This window comes from Vombatus ursinus, unplaced genomic scaffold (assembly GCF_900497805.2).
Source record: "Vombatus ursinus unplaced genomic scaffold, bare-nosed wombat genome assembly UNPS02014794.1, whole genome shotgun sequence".
Lineage (NCBI taxonomy): Eukaryota > Metazoa > Chordata > Mammalia > Diprotodontia > Vombatidae > Vombatus > Vombatus ursinus.
Genome location: NW_020954572.1, coordinates 19502212 through 19523849, shown reverse-complemented (window position 1 = coordinate 19523849; position 21638 = coordinate 19502212). Strand labels below are relative to the sequence as shown.

At 37.2% G+C, this 21638-nt stretch overlaps 1 protein-coding gene across 2 annotated transcripts in view; it reads right to left on the bottom strand.

Moving 5' to 3' along the window:
• Positions 1-21638, bottom strand: part of ZNF106 (zinc finger protein 106) — an 87658-nt gene that overhangs the window by 41342 nt on the left and 24678 nt on the right. For both annotated transcript variants that reach the window (XM_027869940.1, XM_027869939.1), the window contains exons 5-10: positions 17526-19721; positions 11362-12001; positions 8322-8391; positions 3205-3359; positions 3061-3121; positions 2298-2639 (exon numbers count right to left, since the gene is read on the bottom strand). In XM_027869940.1, the coding sequence (XP_027725741.1) occupies positions 2298-2639; positions 3061-3121; positions 3205-3359; positions 8322-8391; positions 11362-12001; positions 17526-19721 (3464 nt within the window). The remainder of the gene's footprint in view (positions 1-2297; positions 2640-3060; positions 3122-3204; positions 3360-8321; positions 8392-11361; positions 12002-17525; positions 19722-21638) is intronic.

The following is a 21638-nucleotide window of genomic DNA, read 5'->3' as shown; positions in this document are numbered from 1 at the left end:
TAGAAGAAAAGAAACAATGTATTACACAATAAATAAAAATGAAAAAAGCAATCCGCATACTAGAATGAGAAAACATGTATAAATTAGGGTTATATAACCAGCAAAACATTGTATAGAACTGGTCTTTAAGAGGAAATTATCTTCAGCAACAATTTGGAGACTGGAAAAACCCAAATAGCAAGGTTATGAATTTTGCCCAGATGCAAGGATGTTTCAGAGGGAAAAATTAATTCTCCAAAATGATGAACTTTCTGCCAGGAAGCAGGGAAGGTTACTGCCTAATGATAGAAGAGTTCAATGTCACAGCTTGAACTAGACTGGCAAAGACTTGGAAAAAGCCAGACTGATTTTAATTGTAAATATACAATTTTGTAGGATTTCATTTGTTTAAATAAAATCACCAATTTTATTATTATTATTATTATCATCATCATCATTGTTACTATGAACTATCATTGATCGTGATCTTTCCGAGATGGTTTCTGGATACAGTCACTAGAGAATGCAAAATTGGCTAATGGAAGTACCGAATAGCCAACCCATATAAAATACATGGATTCTGTTAGGTTTTTTGTGAGGCAATCAGGGTTAAGTGACTTGCCCAGGGTCATACAACTAACAAGTGTCAACCGTCTGCGGCCAGATTTGAACTCAGGTCCTCCTGACTCCAGAGCCTATACTCTATCCCTGCACCTCCCGGCTATCCCAAAATATGTGGATTCTGATATATAGGAAGATAACTTGCTGGGGAATGCTGATGTACTAAATGTGATATCTCTGGGGAAAAAAAAAACAACAACCCAAACCTGAAATTATACCCTTGATGGCTAAGAATTCATACTGCTTTTACTTGGGAAAGACTACTGAATTCAGAGAATTGCTATGCAGATTGCAAACTATGATAGTCACATGGATAATTCTACAGGCATGGGTGGTGCTATTTTTCTAAAATATTTTTTTGTTGGCCCCCTTGAATTCTGGAAAAGTAAATTAGGAATTCTCCATCTTGGATTACAAGTTAGGGGTAAATCAACACTAAAGTCAACGAACTGGTATAGTTTGACTGAAGGGAGCTTTATCATTTCCTATAGATAACTTAGCAGGTTTCAGGGCTGAAAATAAAATCTAGGTTGTGCTGAAATGTCTAAACCAAATCACACCTGGTAAAACTAGTGGATCATACTCCAGAGACCAAAGTGAATAGATTTATTTAGAACATTACTTAGATAACTATCAGTACTGAGGGATTAAAATAAGCATGTAACTTCAGGTGTGTATGTAGATATATAAATTCTAAGATTATGTCAATAATTAAGAATGTCTTGTGGATATAACTCTCTAATTGGTTCTATTGTTGTGTATATAAAGAGCAAGTTCATAAGCAAATCAGGTATTAGTATGAGGCCCAGTTAACGGTCACAATATAAAGTCTATAATCCCTTTTATTAATATTTTTACAATATATCATCAAAGAAAAGTTGTGATTTTTAACATATGTATCCCCTATATGAACTCAGCTTCTAAAACTCTCCTTTATACAGACGTCATTCTTCTCACTCTTGGTCTTAAGTCTTTCCATCATTCATTCAGGAACTCCTAGCTCAGCCTGACCTTCAGAAAACCCCTAAGAAGCCTACTGTTAGGTAATCTTATTAACTTCTGCAGGGGACCATAGTTGGTAGGAGTTACTTTTTGGCTGGTCAAGGCCAAAAAGAAAAAAAAAAAAAAAAAAAAAAAAAAGTGGTTGCAGACTGAGGAATTTCATTGTAATTAGTCTTATTTTCCAAATTCTGGCTCTCCTATGACACATGCTGATGAAAGGCAACACACTGATATTATACCCTAAATCAAGGGTTTTCACATCATCCAAGCTTTAACATTTTGCCTAAGACTTACACTTAATTGATATTAATAATTATAATAATAGGGACAGATAGTTTTCAAATAACTTGAGTGACTCTCATCTTAACAAGCATAACAAAAAAGCAAATAATCAATTCTTTATTGATTTTAGTAAATGGTTTTTTAAAAAGTGGTAAGGAACTGTAATTAAAAATTATAGCAACTTACATAAAGACCTAAAGCCCTATGGCCAGATCTGTCCAACAAACCTTAAAGAGAAAAACAAACTAAAAGAAGTCATAATACTCTTCATCTTAAGAGGCATGTAATACAGTATTACTGAATAACTTGTAACAGTCAGCCAATCAGACGTAATTACACTAGCTGACATTTTGCCCTATTTCCCTTCCTTAAGATTACCTATCCTTAACGTAGAAGAAAGCTGACTGACATACTATTGGTTTGCAGCAATTCCTCAGAAGCACTGCAGGCAGAATCCTGTAGCACAGCATTCACATTTTCTTGCTCAGGAGACATGGGCTCTTGTTTAATCTGCACTGATGAGTCTGGAGCTGGGCATGTGATACTCCCAGGAGCCTGAAAAGCAGGTGGTGTGCACACTCGAAGTGGCACTCCAGGGGCAGATGGTGATATATGGGAAGGGGGAGTCTCCAAAAAAAAAGGAAAAAAGGGACTAGGCAGAGGAGGGGGATCAGCAGCTGTCTGGGATCTGCACTTTCGCTCACGGGAAGGACTGCAGGGAACCTGTTCTGTCCGCTCAGGAGGTTCATAAGTTTCTGTGGAAATGAAAACAAATGTACATATGTGTATTATTCATCCGAAACCAATAAATTCTAAACCAAAGAAAAAAGAAGTCAAGAATTAAGATTTATAACTGTATAGGGCATTATAAATTCTAAAGCCCCTTAATAACTCTTCTATGAATGACTAATATTTCTCACTCCTATGTGGCAGACAAGGCAGGTTTTGTGTCCATTTATACCTCAAAATCAAGGCTCAGGCAAGTTAATGACTCATCTAAAGATGACTCATATAAAGACTCATCCAAAGGACTCAAGTCAGAACTTGAATAAAGTTCAGGGTTCTTGAATTCCTTTAAGAAATCTAAATATCTTCTCTCTATGATGATACCTTGTTGCTTACAACATTTCAAATATGTCTGTATGCAAAGCAAAGTCCATAAGATCTTCTTGGTACCTTGTAATCCTTGTAGAATCTGTATTCTGTGGGTCCTTAGGGCGCTCATCTCCATAGTTATCTAAGAAGAGAGAAGGATTTTGTCCTTTGAAGTTCAACACAAATAACTATTTCCAACCAGACATAAAGATTCCATTCAATTACCTGTTGTTTCAGCACAAGTAGCCTCTGAACTTCCACATATGCTGCCTGCAGGGCTGCCCGGGCCTGCAGAAGGTTATTATCCATACACTGCAGGGATTTACTCAACTCCTCCTCCCTTAGAGAAATATTCAGCAGTTGGTCAACCTGAGAACGTTCTGCCAACAGAAGATCAAGCCCACTTTAGCAAAGGAAGCTTTCATTTCACACAGCTATTTGGCAGCCATTAAATATGTATTTCATGATGGAACAAATGCATATTTTCTCCCTTGGTTCTCTCACTGGACACTGAATGTATTTCACAAGCTATGTGCTCCCACAGTTACCTAAGCCAGAAACTATAAACTCAGGAGATAGGATTTCTTGCTTTAAGTCATACCATTACACTCCTGCTTTTTTGTTTCTTAAAGCGGTTAAGTTTTGTGTTGTGAAAGTTTTCTACAAAATATAAAAGCAAATGGTTTTGGCCATCTGGATGATAATCCAAGGGCTTTCAAAATCTGACATCATACAAAACATCTTACTCCTAAAATATGCATGTGAGCACTCTGAATATAACAAATACATTTCTATCAAACCATGTTTCTCATTACTTAATATAGTTCTTTCAAAAAATAATACAAGTTTTATTAACTCTCCCAAAGCTTAATACTCTAATACCATCTTTAATAGTACATGTATATATACACATACCACCTAGCCCAAGTGGTTGAAAGACTATATATACACAGGAGCTCAAGAAAGCTTCTAATCTAGTTAGGACATTGTTATAGACATAATCTATGACAAGTGATGATCCAAACAGGTTTGCACTTCCTACTGAATTAAAATAATGTGAGTTACAAATAAGGAAGAAAGAAAAATTTATATTTATAAATGTTAACTTCCTCCATAATTAAGGCAACTAAGAAAATTCAAAAGTAATCTATAGCAAACAATTACACATGATTTTCATCATTTTAGAGGATAAAAACGTCCAAAATAAAACCATTTAATAGTATTCAACAGTATTTGGAATGACATAGACTAAGTAAGCTTACATTATGTTAAAGAACTTAATAAGGGCAATACACTTAAAAAACTGTGGATCTGTTTAATTTCATCAAAGAAACATTTCTACAATTTTAATTCCCTAAAAGAATAATTACAGTTATAATAGCAACTATTTAGTATTCCATTATTTGCCCACTTTAAAAAAATTATTATTTTGGAAATAATGAAAAGTGTTTATAATATCAAAGCACACTAATAAGATATATTTTAGAATATATCATTTTAAATAATACAAATACTTCAATAATTTCACTTTCATTTAGAAAAGTTTTATGCTATTTAGAGATACTCTTAATTGTGCGTGTATGTGTGTGTGTGTGTGTGTGTGTGTGTGTGAGAGAAAGAGACAGAGAGAGAGAGACAGAGAGAGAGAGAGAGACAGAGAGAGATTTAAGGTTTATGAAGCATTTTCCTCACAACCACCTAGATGAATAAGTAGAATAAGCAAAGCACTATTTACTTTGTAAATCCCTCCCTGTTATCTTACACTGCCCCCTCTTTGCCATAGGACATTTTAAATGATGATTCAATAAGTTTTTCATAAAACCCCTTTTTTCACAAAAATTACCGTACTTGCTTAAATTCTCTCTGCTAAATAGGTTAGTGATATCTTTATAAAGTAAAGGTACTAAAGTATCCCAACTTTTACCTAAAAGAATGAAATGATAGTTTATAGGTTATATTTTAATGAATGGCTATAACTATGAAAACTTTTAATTAGTGAACAGTGAAAAATCACTTGTTTAGCTAGACTAGCTTCAAAAAGTAAATCAACCTCTCATACACCGGTCAGCATTAACCTGCACTGGCTATTGCCTACTAGAAAGGGACGAGAACAAGGTAGAAGCACATCCTAGAAGGTAATACCAAAGGAATGCCTGTATCATAGGAAAAAGCAGCATGATAGAGTTGATCAAGTGCTGACCTCAAAGTCAAGAAGAACTGGGCTCAAAAATCCTGCCTCACACTTCCTTTGCAATCACGACATCTGCCTCTCTGACCCTGTTTCCTCATCTGTTCTGAAGCTCAGATGATATATGCAAACCTTAAAGTATTCAGAAATATTACTTAGAAGTAGCATGATATTACAGGGAGAGAGGCAAGCCTTAAAGACAGAACCTGGGTTGAAGTCCCTTCTCTTCTGATAAATAAATGGCTGCATGATCCTGAAGCAAGTCACTTAATATTTTGATGTCCCATGCAAGACTCTAAGAGTCAGTTGCAGAAGAGCAGAATATCTCCACTAGCACAGCGCATTTCCTCATAGGAGGTTCTCTACAAACGAGTGTCACTACTAAACACCAAAGAGACATAACTTCTCACCCCTTACATGACACTTAATAATAAGTCTACCAAGAGGCATCACAATATAGAGAAAAATGCTAGAGAAAGACTGCAATGGATCTGAGGTGGAAAAGTTATGCACAAAATAGATCTGGATTTGGATTTTACTTAAGTGTTCTACTGTGTATCAAATCTCAAAACTTTCAGCATTGAAGAAACCATAAAGCTACAATTACATCACAAAAGTACATTAACTTTAACAATAACTCTTACAACATAAATCAAGAAGTTTCTACTATTTCTTCTAAAAGTGTGATTGAACACAATAGTAAAAACATGGGTAATTTTTTCGTTTTGCTACATTTCAATAGGACTTATAATCAAGAGAATGAATAACCAAAGACAATCAAATCTCCACAATTTTGCTTTATATAGATTTTGCGTCTGCTATTCTGCCTACTTTCAACTCTATGGAACAAGATACTCTACACAAGAGTCTATGATAATTCACTGAATCACAGAACGTGAAAGTTGAAAACTGATTCAGAGTGAAGTGAGAACCAGGGAAACAATTTATACAATGCCAACAATATGATGAAGAAAAATAACTTTGAAACACTTGAGAATTCTGATCAATGCACTGATGAGCCACAAGCCGAAAGGACTGATGAAGAAACTATCTCATATCAGAAAAGCTCAAAAATTTGCAGCTCAGAAGAGGGCAAAGTCACATGTGTCCTGGGATATTTATCAACCAAAGAAGCTAAAGAATAAATGTCTATGGGAAAAGGACCCACATGTACAAAAATATTCATAGCAGCTCTTTCTGTGGTGTCAAAGAATTGGAAATTGAGAGGATGCCCATCAATTAGGGAATGGCTGAGCAAGCTGTGGTATATGAATGTGATGGAATACTATTGTGCTGTAAGAAATGATGAACAGGCTGACTTTAGAAAAACCTGGAAAGACTTGTATGGTTTGATGCTGAGTGAAGTGAGCAGAACTAAGAGAACGTGGTACACATTAACAGCCAAGTTGGGTGATGACTAATATTGATCAATTTAACCCCTCCCGGCAATACAAGGATCTAAGACATCTCCAGAGGCCTTGTGATGGAAAATGCTATCCACATCCAAAGAAAGAACTATGGAAGTTGAATTGCTATTTTTTTTTCTCTTATGTTGAGTTTTGTTTCCTCTTTCTGATGGTTCCTCCTATTGGTTTTAATTTTTACTTACAACATCACTAACGTGAAAATGTTTAATATGAAATGTAAATGTATAGCCTATAACAAACTGTGCGCTGTCTTGGGGAGGGTGGTGGGGAGGAAGGGGGAGAAAAATTTTAAACTCAAAAGCATATGGAAGTGATTATTGATAAATCAAAATAAATTAAAAAAGAGGAAAAAAAGAATAAATAACTAAAACAGAAAAATGATGAAAAATTCTATAAATACAGCATGTCTGGAAATGAAAGAAGAGTTGTGTAACGGCAGAATACACAGAAATTTTGAAGATTGTCTGCTAATACATGGAAATGTCACAACTTTCATTGATGGAGGGTCAAAAATGATGAATTCATGGATTCTGAAGATAGGATGGCCAACATTAGACCATTTTTCTTAATGTTTCTTGATAATAAGTAATGACAAATTAATTCAAAATTATTCTAAAACTTCCGAGATCCATGAAATTTTCTATTAGATCGTAAGTGCCAAACACACCTCCTGAGGCCCACATGTGACCAACAACACTCCTGAGTGAAGCTAGAAGGATATCAAAATGTAACTGGGAAATATCTAACAAAATGAAAATACCATAGGACATAAATAATGTTAATATGTGGCATTCTAAGTCAATATATGGCCTGTAGGGATCCTGTATGTTTTAGTGGACTCATTTACAACATGTAATTTATTCTTGTTTGAATTCCGCTATTCCCTTAATTTATTAAGAACTTGAAAGGATCCCTGGGTTCAGTGCAAGTCAAGGTGCCAGGCAATGCTATTAGGAAAGATTTTTCCTTCATATTTCTTCTAATGAGAAAGGGAGAAGTAAGCCACTCATTTCTATTTACATAAACTACACCACCACTGAGCTATGAATTTTCTATTTGTTAAATTGTTAATGATACTTATCTTCTGTCCTTGGGTCAACATAGAAAGTTCTCAACTATTTGATTTTTTTCAGCAGTTAACTCACAAGAGTAAAATGATCATGTGAAAATAATGACCAAATTAATTTTCCTCACCCTCATTACCCCCAAATTATTTCTGAAGTTGTAGCTAAATATTCTCAAAGTTCCTACACAAAATAGTAATTCCTCAATAAAGTTCAAACAGCTGAAAAAAAATTTGCTTTGTATAATTTTTAAAAATTTTTTCTTTCAAACACTACACCAAATAAAATGAGTACTTTCATACACAGAACACAAAAAAAGGTTTCTACATTAAACTGTGAATCTCTATTATGTACACCTTGCTTTCCTTTCTAAGTATATAATTCAACAAGTAACCTCCAATGTCATCCAGCTTATTATTAATTTCTTCTGGTCTTCCTTCTTCCTTCTATTCTTTGTTTTTTATTTTTTGGCAATTTTATCCATTCCTTCCACACCCCTCACCCAGATGGAAAGAGAAAACTAAAATCTTCGTTTTAAAAAAAAAAAAGTATAATTTTTATTTAATTTATTATATCTCTACTTAAATTTATTATCTCTCTCAAGAGACAGAAATCAAATAACAAACTCAATCCCTATCTTTCCTCAAGATTATGAAATCGTACCTTTTTTGCCTTTAATTTTCCTTCTTTTATTCTTTCGTTCCAGACTTGGAAGCTCAGGTGAAGATCCATCCTGTCAGAGTGAAAATACAAATATGAATTGAATTAGTAGTATTTAATATGTAAATGCCACTTCACAATAAGGAGGGAGGATTGAGGCTAAAGTAATATGAAAAGGAAGCTATGCAATTGTATACTGATGAGCACAATTTTATACCCAATAGGTGCTTAATACATATTTGCTGAATTAAATATAAAACAGCATTCAAACTAAAGGAATATACTATCAAATAGGAACTACTTTCTTTCTTGATAAATATTAAATTTACAAGTAGGGAAGGGCTTGATAAATTTGCTCTGAATCTGAATCAAGACAGTGATATGAATTTTCAGTTTTCAAAAAAAGAAAAACCAAGGCTGGAGCGGAGGTGGCAGATGATGGTTGGGAGTTGGTGGGATGGAGAAAAGTACAATGAGACACAGATAAAAAAAGCAAGCTACCATCTGGGCTCTCAATCTTAAATTGATACTAAATAGAATCACAGAGTTGACATAAGGAGCTATATTAGTATGTACAAAATAACCCCTGGAAAAGCTCAAAGAGAACTTGAGTATATCTCGCCAGGTACCTCTGGCTCATATAATTGCAATCCAAGATGAGTATAAGACATTGTCCCAGGAGATACAAAGACCAAAATGAAAAACAACCTATCACTGTCCTGAAAGACCTTTTACTTTACTGAATGAATGACTTATTTGTATAAGTAAATACAATATAAGAGGAGATGGGGGTTGGGGGGGAGGGGAGGAGAGGGAAGGAGGGAAGGGGGGGAGGGGGAGAACTAACAACTGACTAAAGGGTCAAGAAAGGCTTCCTAGAAGGAGGCGGCACCTGAACTGAGTCTTGAAAGAAACTAAGGATTCTAAGAGGCAAAAGTGAAGGAAGACGAAGATGATCAGAAGCAGGAAGGCAGGACAACCCCCTCACAAGCAGAAAGTTGGGTGAGAGTATGCCCACCTCAAGAAATAGCAAGCAGACCAGTTTGATGGGAACACTGTGAGCATAAAAGGGAATAATATGAAAGGCAGCCTAAGAAGAATTTTAAATGCTAGGGGACAGAGTTTGTATTTTATCCCAGAGGGGATACAAAAGCCCTGAAGTTACTTAAGTAGGGGAGTACAGGATCAAGTCCTATCCATCTTCCCCAGCTTCAGACCAAATGCTGATTAATAAAATCAAGGATATCTACCTCAACCTGGACTAGTGCACATGACACCTCAAAGGGCATACACTAGGTGAACATTAAACAAAGACCCAAATCAGGTCCTCACTGCTGTAAGGACCAAATATCACCATCTAGTGGTACAAACTAATAAATTATTATAGTAAAGCATGAAAATAATTTATCAGAAAAAGAACAAATGAACATTTCAATAAATCCTAATAAGACTACAATGATAACAGTAGGGACTACAATGGAACTGTGTCATTCCAGGATTTGTCAAGGCCTAGAATCCAAGGTATCTGTAAGCTTAGATTTCCTAAGTCATCTAAACATGGTATTTTTTTTTGGTAGGCAATTGGAGTTAAGTGACTTGCCCAAGGTCACACAGCTAGTATGTGTCAAGTGTTTGGTCTGAGGCCGGATTTGAACTCAGGTCCTCCTGACTTTAGGGCCAGTGCTCTATCCACTGCACCACCTAGCTGCCCCTAAACATGGTATTTATTATCTTAATAGTGACCATCTCCAACACAACCCAATTACATAAAGCTGATTTACAGCTTAACCCTTGAAACATAAATTCACAAGTATTATTAAACACCTATGTGCCAGGCACTGTGCTAAGTGCTGGACACAACCACGCATAAAAGACATGCTGCCACTACCCCTACAGGCCTAAAGGAATGCCTACCTTTTATAATTTCCATGAGAAAGAATCAGCTGTACAAAAGTTTACACCCAGCAAATCAAAGGAGAAACCCCTCTAATACCTCTCTCAAGCTACTAAAGTTGCTTTTCAATCCAACAATCAAGCACCTAATATAGCCACAAAAAAAGTATAAAGCATGGTTCCTCAGAAGCAGCATAGAAAGCACCTAAAACCTGAGACTAAGGATTAGGATTCAAGATCTGGCTCTGCCAATTACTAGCCTTCTGACCTCAGGCTAAGTCACTGCATGTCTCTGGGTCTCCATTTCATGTGTTAGTACCTTCCAGGCTCAATATTCTACAATACCACAAGATCCTTCACTCTTGAGAGCTGCCATCATTGCTGCACTTTCTCACCATGGACAAGGAAAGCGGAGAGGAAGCGAGGGATTCCATGTGGGATTAGAGGCAAAATTCCATCCTCTGGTTTACCCCCAAAGAACCAATCTCAGTGCTAGAGTTCTTTATGACATCCAACTCTGTCTTCCTACTCTTAGCTCTTCCTTTTGGGAGAAAGAACTGTCAAAGGAACAAAAACAGTAACAACGAAGTGAATTTTGAATTGGGCCAGGGCCGGAAAGAGAAGAGGAAAGACAGAATAAGAGTACACAGCTCTAACGATATCTCCAAGGTTATACTGGCTGTGTGCTTATCAATTAATAGAACTATAACCATTACAAAAGAAAACACTCTGTACTAGTAAAGAAACACTGGGCCAACCAATCACACATGCCTCCCACATCTAAATCTAAGCTACTTTCCTACACCATCCTAACAGAGTACATTGATGAAAGCATGTCAAGTCACAACTGCAGGTATATTCAAACATTAATAATTGCTAGCTCAGTCATTTCAAAGATGACTTCCTATTAGATCACGTATCACCTGGCAGAATTAAACAATGGTTAAAATAAAAAAAACACCTAGGACAATGAAAAAATAAACAAAAAAACCCCTCAAGATCATCCCATCCCCAGCCTAAATAACCTCCACTCACCTTCCCCCCACCCCACTCCTCCTGCATGCTCCCCGCCCCACCTGGGGCTGCACCAAGACCAGTGAAGCAGCCATGACGGCTCAGCCCAAAAAGCACTACGCCTCCTCATACTTACTCCAGTTGCCCGGCGCTTCTTCCGGAGGCCCTGGCCATCGTTCTGCTCTGCGCCAGAGGTGCAGCTGCTGTCTGTAGCAGCATCTACCAAACTAGAGATGCCAAGGCCCGAGGAGGCATTAGAAGATAACGAGTTTCCTTCTCCATTACTTTCCTGAGTGTTCTGGTTCTCAGAAAGGGGTGTTGAGCTCTCCTGCCTGTTCAGTTCTTCTTGTCTGGCAGAACGCACCAAGGATATCATTCGGTCAGGAGGTAACTGGGCACTATGCCGCCTTCGGGTCGCAACACTTTCAACCCTTTCACCTGTCCTCGAGGAGGAAGCCAGGGGCATCATGTCCTGCTTTAGGTTCACGTTTGCTTTCTGACCTTGGACTGTCTGCAAAGAGTTACTGGGTGGAACAATCTGCTGGGGCTCATTCTCCTTTCCTGTAGCCTGCTCAGTGAAGAAGCTGTACATGGAAGGAGTCCTGTCCAAGATCACACTGCTCTCAGAAAGACTGCGTTTCCTTGCCAATGCAGGTGATGTAGCAATGGAAATACCTTCCCACTGGAAACCTTCTAAACTGGACAGGTCAGGTTCCTCGTCCAAATCCAACACCTCCTGCTCATTCTGAACTAGGGGTACCATCTCTATGCCAAACCTTATACAAAGAGCAGAAACAGAAAATGAGTATGACTCAGATAGGGAAAATAATAATTAGCTATTGCTTAAAGGAAGGGTCAACTAAAGAAATACACTCTCTCAACTGAGAAAGAAGCTTATTAAAATAGACCAATTTTTTTTTTCAGCACATGCTTGTTACTTTATAATGATACTTCGTGTTTACATTATCTTCCTTGCTAAACATAGTCTTCCCCTATCCCCTATCCAAAGAGCCATTTAACCCTTATAACAAAGAAGAAAAAAAGGGGAAAAAAAAGGGTAGGTTAGCAAAACTAACCAGCATATTAAACAAGTCTGACATTGTATGCAATGTTCACAAGTTATTTCTATGTGCCAGTCAAATTTTCACTACAAATAGCCAAGTAAAGTCCATTTACTCACTCTGTCATAGTCAGAAACACTGAGATGACATAGAAGCTTAGTTGGAATATTTATAAATTGCCATAAGCTATTCCTTTCACATTCCAATAGTTAAATAAAGTTTAAGCAGTAAACTTATTTTAAAAATTTGTTCACTCTTTGGAGAATCTTCAATGTTAGATTTTTTAGTGTCTGATAACTAAATTAAATTATGAAATTGTCAGGATCATCAGTGCATAAATCATGCTTTTATAGGCACAGAATGCACCAGTAATATAATTCGAACTGTCCTCACTTCCATCTTAATTTTAACATGAATTGATTCTCCACATCTATGCTTCAATTTCCGTATCTATACAATGCAAGCAAACACCATCAGCTACATAAGTACTTATGGAGGATTCTGCAATCAAACCACAGGTATTTCTACATAAATTCTTAAAAATGGATGATTATATAGTTGTAAATAAGTCTTACATGATTGCACGCGTATAACCTATATCAAACTGCTTACCATCTCAGGGAAGGAGGCAGGGAGAGAGGGAGAAAATTTGGAACTCAAAAAAAAAATGTTTTAAATGGCTGTTAAAAGGTTGATTATATAGCATTTTATTATCCTATCCTTGTTAGTAACTATATTCATTTCAAATAAATGCTTACTTTTTTCTTTTTTTTTTTTTTTGCTTTCTGGGTAGTCAAGTTTCTTTCAAAGATTTTTGGGTTAATTTGTCAGTTCTGGTTCCTATAATGTCTCAATGACCTGAACTATTTAAGACTTAGCTACTTCCATACATCTTTTACTGGATCAAGTTTGAATTTATTCAATAAATATTTCTGAAACATTCATTATGTCCAGTGCAGTATGAGGTATTAGGAGAGGTTCAAGAATAACTAACCCTTGGGGCAGCTAGGTGGCTCAGTGGATAAAGCACTGGCCCTGAAGTGAGGAGGACCTGAGACCAGCCTCAGACCAAACACTTGCCACTTACTAGCTGTGTGACCCTGGGCAAGTCACTTAACCCCAATTGCCTAAAAACTAAAAAAAAAAAAAAAAATCCTCTATCTTTCTCTTTGTCACATTGGTTAGAATATTTTAAGGGGCAGCTAGGTGGCGCGGTGGATAGGGCACAGGCCCTGAAGTCAGGAGGACCTGAGTTCAAATCCGGCCTCAGACCAAACACTTGACACTTACTAGCTGAGTGACCTTGTGCAAGTCACTTAACCCCGACTGCCTCACCAAAAAAAAAAAAAAAAAGAATAACTAACCCTCAGGGATTTCCCAACTAAGTAATCAACCTACAAACTAACTAACTACATTTCCTTTTTGGCTGCAGGGGACCAGAGGGGCCCTTCTTGGGTAGAGACCACAGTATGGATCAGGATGACACCACCTAGGAAGCACCAAAAACTTGCAGACCCCCAGAACTAGCTCTGAAAAAAGCCACACAAAAAAGCCTGAGAAGTGTCTCCCCCTCCTAAGGTGAACAAAGTCCAACTTTTAACAAAGTTCAAAGACAAGAAATCAGCTAGAAAAACGAGCAAACAACAACAAAAATAATTTGACTATAAAAAGGTACTCTGGCAGCAGAGAAGGCAACCAAGACATAAACTCAGAAGAAGATAACAAAGTGGAAACAGCTGCAAACAAAGCATCAAAGAAAAATGCTAACTGGACCCAAGCCCAATAAGAATTACTGGAAGAGTTAAAGAAAGTGAGGAAAAATTGGGAAAAGAAATGAGAGTGATGAAAGAAAATTATTAAAAGATAGTTAACACCTTGGTAAAAGAGGCACCAAAAATACTGAAGAAAATAACACCTTAAAAAGCAATCAAGAGCAGCTAGGTGGCACAGTGGATAGAGCTCTAGCCTTGGAGTCAGGAGGTCCTGAGTTCAAATCTAGCCTCAGACATGTGACACTTACTAGCTGCGTAACTTTGAGCAAGTCACTTAACCCCATTGTCTCACTAAAAACAAGGCGGAAAAAAAAACAAACCAAACAATTGGCCCAATGGTAAAAGAAACACAAAAATTCACTGAAGAAAAGAACTATTTGGGGGCAGCTAGGTCACGCAGTAGATAGAGCACCGGACCTGGAGTCAGGAGGACCTGAGTTCAAATCCGGCCTCAGACACATATTTCCTAGCTGTGTGACTCTGGGCAAGTCACTTAACTCCAATTGCCTCACAAAAAAAAAAAAGAAAACTATTTAAAAAACAGACTGGACCAAATGGAAAAGGATATACAAAAATTCACTGAAGAACTCCCTAAAATTGGGAATTCGGCAAGTGAAAGCTATTGATTCCATGAAACAAAGAAAATCAAAAGAAAAAATAGAAGAAAATATGAAATATCTCATCAGAAAAATAACTGACTTGGAAAACAGATCAAGGAGAGATAATTTAAGATGTATTGCTCTACCTAAGAGCCATGATCAAAGGAAGAGCCTAGGCATCACATTTTAAGAAATTATCAAGGATAGAAAAAACAGAAATTGAAAGAATCTACCGATCACCTCCTAAAAGAGATCCCAAAATGATAACTCGCAGGAATATTACAGCCAAATTCCAGACCAATCAGGTCAAAGAAAAAATATTTCAAGCAACCAGAAAGAAATAATTCAAACACTGTGGAGCCACAATCAGGATCACACAAGATCTAGTGGCTTCCACATTAAAAGGGTGGAAGGCTTAGAATATATTCTGAAAGGTAAAGGAGCTAAGATTACAGCTAAGAATAATCTACCAAGCAAAACTGAGAATAATCCTCCAGGGGAAAAAAACGGACATTTAATGAAAGAGGATTTTCAGGCTTCCTGATGAAAAGACCAGAAGGGAAGAGAAAACATGATATTCAAACATGAGACTCAAAAGAAGCTAAAGAGATAAACATAAAAGAGTAATCATCAGAGACTTAATAAAGTTTTTACTGTTCACATTCTGTTTACTATTTACATTCCTATATGGGAAGATGATTCATGTAACTCCTAAGAACTTTATTATTTTTAGGGCAGTTAAAAGGAGTTTACATAGACAGAGAGCATAGGTATAAGTCTATTAGGTAGGAACGAGTTCAAAAAAATAAAGGGGTGAGAAAGAGGGATGCACTGGGAAGGCAGAATGGAGAAAATTTTCTCACATAAAAGTGGCATGCAAGGCACAAGACTTTTCCAGTAGAAGAGAAAATTGTGGAGGGGGAGCGCAATGCATTCTTGAACTTTAATCTCACTGAAATTTGTTCAAAGATGCAAGAACACATATACATACACACACACACATACATACACACACACTCAGCTGTATTACTTACCCAATAGGGAAATAGGAGGAGGATGGAATAACAGAAGGGGAGGGATGATAAAAGGGAGGAAAGATGAAGGAAGGCAGTAGTTAGAAGCAAAATAGTAGACTTTTGAGGAAGACTGGATAAAAAGCAAGAATGGAGAAGAAACAGAAGAAAATGGGATGGAAGGAAATACAAAGTCTATAATCATAACTGTGAATGTGAATGGAATATACTCAGCCATAAAACAGAAGCAGATGAATTGAATTAGAAATTCAAACGAATTAGAAAGAATTAGAATTAGAAAGCAGAATTCAACAATATGTTGTTTACAAGACACACTTGAAACAGAAAGCTACATACAGAGTTAAAATAAAGGGCTGGAGCAGAATCTAATATGCTTCAGCGGAACTGAAAAAGGGAAGGATACCAAAGCAAAAACAGACCTAATTAAAAGAGAAAAATAAGGAAACTACATTTTGCTAAAAGATACCACAGACAATGAAGTAATATTAAAAATTTTTACAGTAAGTTTCTCTGATAAAGACCTCATTTTTCAAATATATCCTGAGTACTAAAATGAGTCAAATTTATATATTTTTATAAATATATACAGCCATTCTCCAATTGATATCCCCTTTGGTCAAAGGATATAAACAAGCAGTTTTCACAAGAGTAAATCAAAATTATCTATGGTCATATGAAAAAAAGCTCTAAATCGCTACTGATTAGAAAAAGGCAAATTAATAAAACTCAGAGGTATCACCTCACACCTTTCAGAAAGGACAAATGCAGGAGGGGATGAGGGAAAAATAGGTACACTAATAAAATATTAGATGGTACAGTGCAGAGAGCACAGGACTTAGAACTAGGAAGATTCATCTTCATGAACTGAAATCTGGCCTCAGATACTTACTAGTTGTGTGACCCTGGGCAAGTCATTTAACCCTGTTCACCTCAGCAACTCATATGTAAAATGAGCTGGAGAAGGAAATGGCAAACCACTCCAGTATCTTTGCCAACAAAACCCCAAAATGGGGTCATAGAGAGATGGACATGACTGAAAAAACTGAACAACAAATGAACTGTTGCTGATGGAGAATGAACTGGTCTGACATACTCTGGAGAACAATTAGGAACTGGGCACATAAGACTATAAAACTGTACATACCCTTTAACCCAGCAATACCACTACTGGGTCTATAACCTAAAGAGATCAAAGAAAAAGGAAAAGGACCTATATATACAAACATTTTATAGCAGCTCTTTTTGTGGTGGCACAGAACTAGAAATCAAGGGGATGCTCATCAATTGGGGAATGGCTGAACAAGTTGTGGTATACAATTGTGATGGAATACTATTGTGCTGCGGGAAATGACAAGTGGGGTGGTTTTGGAAAAAAACACCAAGACCTATATGAACCCATGCAAAGTGAAATAAGAAGAACAGGGAAATCATTATGCACAGTAAAAGCAGTATTGTAATGATGATCAACTGTGAAAGACCTGGCTACTCTGATCAACACAATGATCCAAAACAGTTTCAAAGAACTCATGATGAAAAAACGCTACCCAGCACTCCAGGGAGAGAACTGATGAACTCTGAGTACAAATCAAAGTTCAACTTTCACACTTTAATTTTCCTGCTTTTGTTTTTTTGGTAATATGGCTAATACAGAATTATTTTGCATGATTTCACATGTTTAATTGGTATCATATTACTTGCCTTCTTAGTGGGTGAAGGAAGGGGGTGGAAGACAGAAAATTTGGAACTCAAAATTTAAAAAGAAAAGAAAGCTAAAAGCTAACTTAAAAAAACTTTACAATTTTTTTTTCAAAAAACAAAGAAAAAGGGCACTCACCTGGGTAAACCTTTGCCCAGCTCCTGCTTCTTCTTGGTTACCTGCTGAATGACTTGCTCCCAGTTGACATTTCTTCGAGAAGCATTCAGAATCTGTCGCAGGGTTGGTTTCAGCCCTGACTCCTTCTCTGTTTCACTCTTTCGATGCCCACTAACATTCCGAATGCGGCGTGCATTATTGAGATTGGGCTCAGGAAGATGAGCCCCAGGTTTGCTCTTCAAACTGATGTGCCGGGTTAGATCTCGCTGGAGAGAGGCAGGAAAACCGAGTTTGCTTAGTTCAGGCAGGAGAGAGCCAGAAGCTTGACCTGCACCTCCTTTTTGGAGGTCAACATCCAAGTTATTACTATCAAAGCTTTCTGTTTCAAAAGGCAAACCTGACTTAGGATCTTCAACCTGGATGTCTTCTGGTGATGTTTTCGAGTCTAGCAGTAAGCCAGATTGAGGACTAGCTGTAGATGCTACAGACTCCATTTGAAATTCTGATTCTTTTGGGGGAGCTGTGGAACCATCTGAATTAATGGAGCATTTTCCAGTTGTTTTCATAATTTTGTCATCACTCTCTTTCTCAGGAGCAGCACGTTCACATTCTGAAGTGCCACAAGGTGAACCTTTGGGAAATACGGGACCAACATCTTCAACTTTTGTACTGGGTTTTTCAAGGTCCAGTAGTTCTGCATCACCTCCATCTTCTGGTGCATGTTCTTGAAGCTCAGTGTTCAAAGAGCCTTTCACAGACTCTTCTCCATTCTTACTTTCTGAAGCACAGCTCCTGGTACTTTTGGCACTGCTCAGTAGAGGATTTTGCAGGGATTGACTACATTTTAGCACCTCCTTGGCTTTTCTCAAGACTTCATTTAAATTGTCAACAGGCTCCTTCTGAGTACCATCAAGCACTGTTTTATTTCCTTTTAAGACACGGGAACATGAACTACGCAGTTTAGATACATAAGAGGAAGTCTGGTTCTCTTCCAAGCTAAGTGTATTTGAGTGACTCTGACATTCTCCAGGAGTTGAAGACAAAGGTTTTGTGTTTTTCAAAAGGTTCTTTGAATCTTGTTTTTGAGACAATGATCTAGTGTTTGGGATTGGAAGGAGTGGAGATTTTAGTGATGGCATTTTCTGTGAGCTGTTCTCTTGTTCAGGTATTATTCTAGATGTGCAAGTGGTCACTGCCTCACTGGAAACAGTGTGATCAGAAGTGATCTTGTGATAGAAGGATCCTGATTGAGTTTCTTTATGTGTTTTCAGCTTTGTGGAATTATCTGTACTATTAGTCTTGGGATCTTTCCCACATGCAGTTATTAGGTGAAAAAGAAAAGGAGGTTCATCTACCACCTCTGACTTTTTAGCAGTAGCTTCTTTCAACCCTGGTTGTGGTTCTACAATTTTCTGGGATGGGTAAGGAGTCCACCGATGGATTTTATCCTTTGATATATTACCACTCTTTCCACTTATTTTAGAAGATATAATTTCTGCTTGTTTAGAGGTTTGGCTTTCAGGCTGCTCAGAATTGCTGAAGTCAAGTACGCCCTCTGAAGGAAGCTTATCACTTGTAAAATCCAATAGGTAATCATTATTATCTTCCGTGGGACCTCTATTCTCTTGCCTTTGCCAAACATATCTCTCTTGATTATACTTGTTTAATTTATTAGATTTTTTGTTCCATAGCATGGTCATGTCATCAATTTGGCAATTAGGATTCCTGTTTCTTCCAGGTTGAAATATGTCTCCAGGGCCACTATAATTCCAATTATTTGTACCACGTGCCTTTGATTGCCAGTTTCCGCTACCATTGTTCATGTGCCAAAAACCACCTGCTCCTTCAGAATGCCAGTTGGAATTCCTTCCTGAACCACCATGATGCCAATCTACTGTTCCGTTATTTGGATGCCAACCACCTCCAGAATTATTGTGGTTATGATACCAATTTGCAGATCCTCCTGGACCACCCTTGTGCCACCCAGAACGTCCTCTTGGTCCACCACCATTCCTCAAGGAATGTGGAAAGTTACTTTTCCGACCACCGTTAAAGCCATCCTTTTCCCACTTCCAATCCCGCTGAAGTGGTGCACGATGGTGCCAGGATAGCTGATCGTAAGTGTCTCTCTCTTGGTAAGCTCCTCGGTCTTCTCTTCGCCATTGTCGTCTGTCATCAGAGTTTATTTCTTGGCCAGTAACAGATGCTTCATCTTGTCTAGAAGACAAACAGTTTTTCCTTGGTGATTTAAAAACATATTTCTTATTTCCTCTCAATTCTAGCTAAAAGTCCAATCACTCTAAGCCATTTTAAATGGCAAGATTTTACTACACTAAAGAACTATTATGTTTAAATGTGCCCACACAAACCAAAAAGTCCAACACGTGAAAAAGATAACCTAGCAAAAGACTAAGACATTAGGATTATTTGTCATGAAGAAAGCTGAGAGTTCCATGACAGTATGAAGTATAAAGTCGAATTTCTCACTTCTACAGAAAGAGGACAAAAAAAGGCTTAATAAGAAAAACTTGACTAAGATGTGTCAGCCACTGCAACTGCTGTCCCTAGAGTATTTTAAGAATACTAAGCTTAATACAAATACTTACTTGATGACTCACACACAGTTTTGCCTACATACACTAAATAAAAACTAGAACTCTGGAGGTCCCATAAACAGGTTTACAGGCTTCTGCAGTGGTTTCCTGTTGCCTCTGGGATATAACAAAGTCCTCAGCTTAGGATTTAAAGTCTTTTAAAACTCCAGCTCCAGGCTATGTTATTATATTGATTTTTATTTTATCTAAGTCACCTTCATCCTACGTGGTGTTTCCTGACCTCAGCACTTCATCTCTTACTTCTTTGACTTTGCACAAGCTTTCCTGCATGGCTGGAGTATACTCCCTCACTACTCTGTCTCAAAGGAGACCTTAGCTTCCTTCAAGACTCCACTCAAATGCCACCTTCAACATGAAAGATTTTCCTGAGCCTCTGAATGGTAGTGCTCTTTCCTTTTCTCAACAGGTGAATTAATTGAGGATAAGGACAATTTTTCATTTTGTCTTTGTACCACTAGCACCTAGTTTAGAACCGTGTACAATAGAGGCAATAAATAAATATTTGGTGGTGGTTTTCTAGTACTTCACTATCATCAACAAATGCTTATTAAGTCTCTACTATGAAGTGGGCATCATGTTAAGTGCTGGGCACATAAACAGGTATTTTGGTTACTATTCCTCCCTTGAAGGGCTTACAAACAGGACCTAGAAATAGCTAACACTGAACAGAAAAACAATACCAGGAGTTCAAATAAGGAAACAAGTCACAAATATAGTAATGTTACAGCACAAGCTACAGTATATTGAACAATCAGGATAGAACAATACAAATCAATACTGTGGAACTCCAAGAATGATGTTATAATAATTAAAATATCATGAGAAGATATGTTAAAATAATTTCCTAACAATGTACTCCTTACCCCAAATCAAAGTAATAATTGCTTGGTTAGGTTTCTTTCTAATGATGTTCCTAAGGCCTATGACCTTGCCTCAAATCTAAGTAAGTCTTATCAGAAAGAGTGTGCTGCCCTGGAAAAGGCACTCACTAGTATTTGGAATCAAAAGGCTTGAGTTCTATTACCCAGCTATGTGACCACAGACAAATTAGTAGGAGAGACCGTCATCTGCATAGTAAGAATTATACAGGAAATACCTAACAAGCTACAAGGATGTTGGGAGGATGAAATGAAATAATGGAGGTAAAAACATTTTTAAAAAAATGCCAAGTGCTTTAAAAACGTTATTTAGATTCAACTTCATTGGCATTCAAGCTCCTAAATCCAACTGAAATTTTTAAAATACTATGAGATAATATGGAATCAAACATTTTCTAAATAAGATGACCCAAACCAACCAATGGCAGTTATAGTATCCATACTAAAATATGCTTTCTTTAAGTATTAAATAAACTGCCATCCTATCTTTCTTTTTTTTGGCAGTCTATCAATGCCAAATCTAATAAATCAATAATTAATTGGGTCAGACTTTTCTGTTCCAGGAATATTTAGGAAAGCTATTACTCAATACTCCCAAGTTAGAAATCCTTCCCCAGTATGAGTTGACTACTCTCAACAGT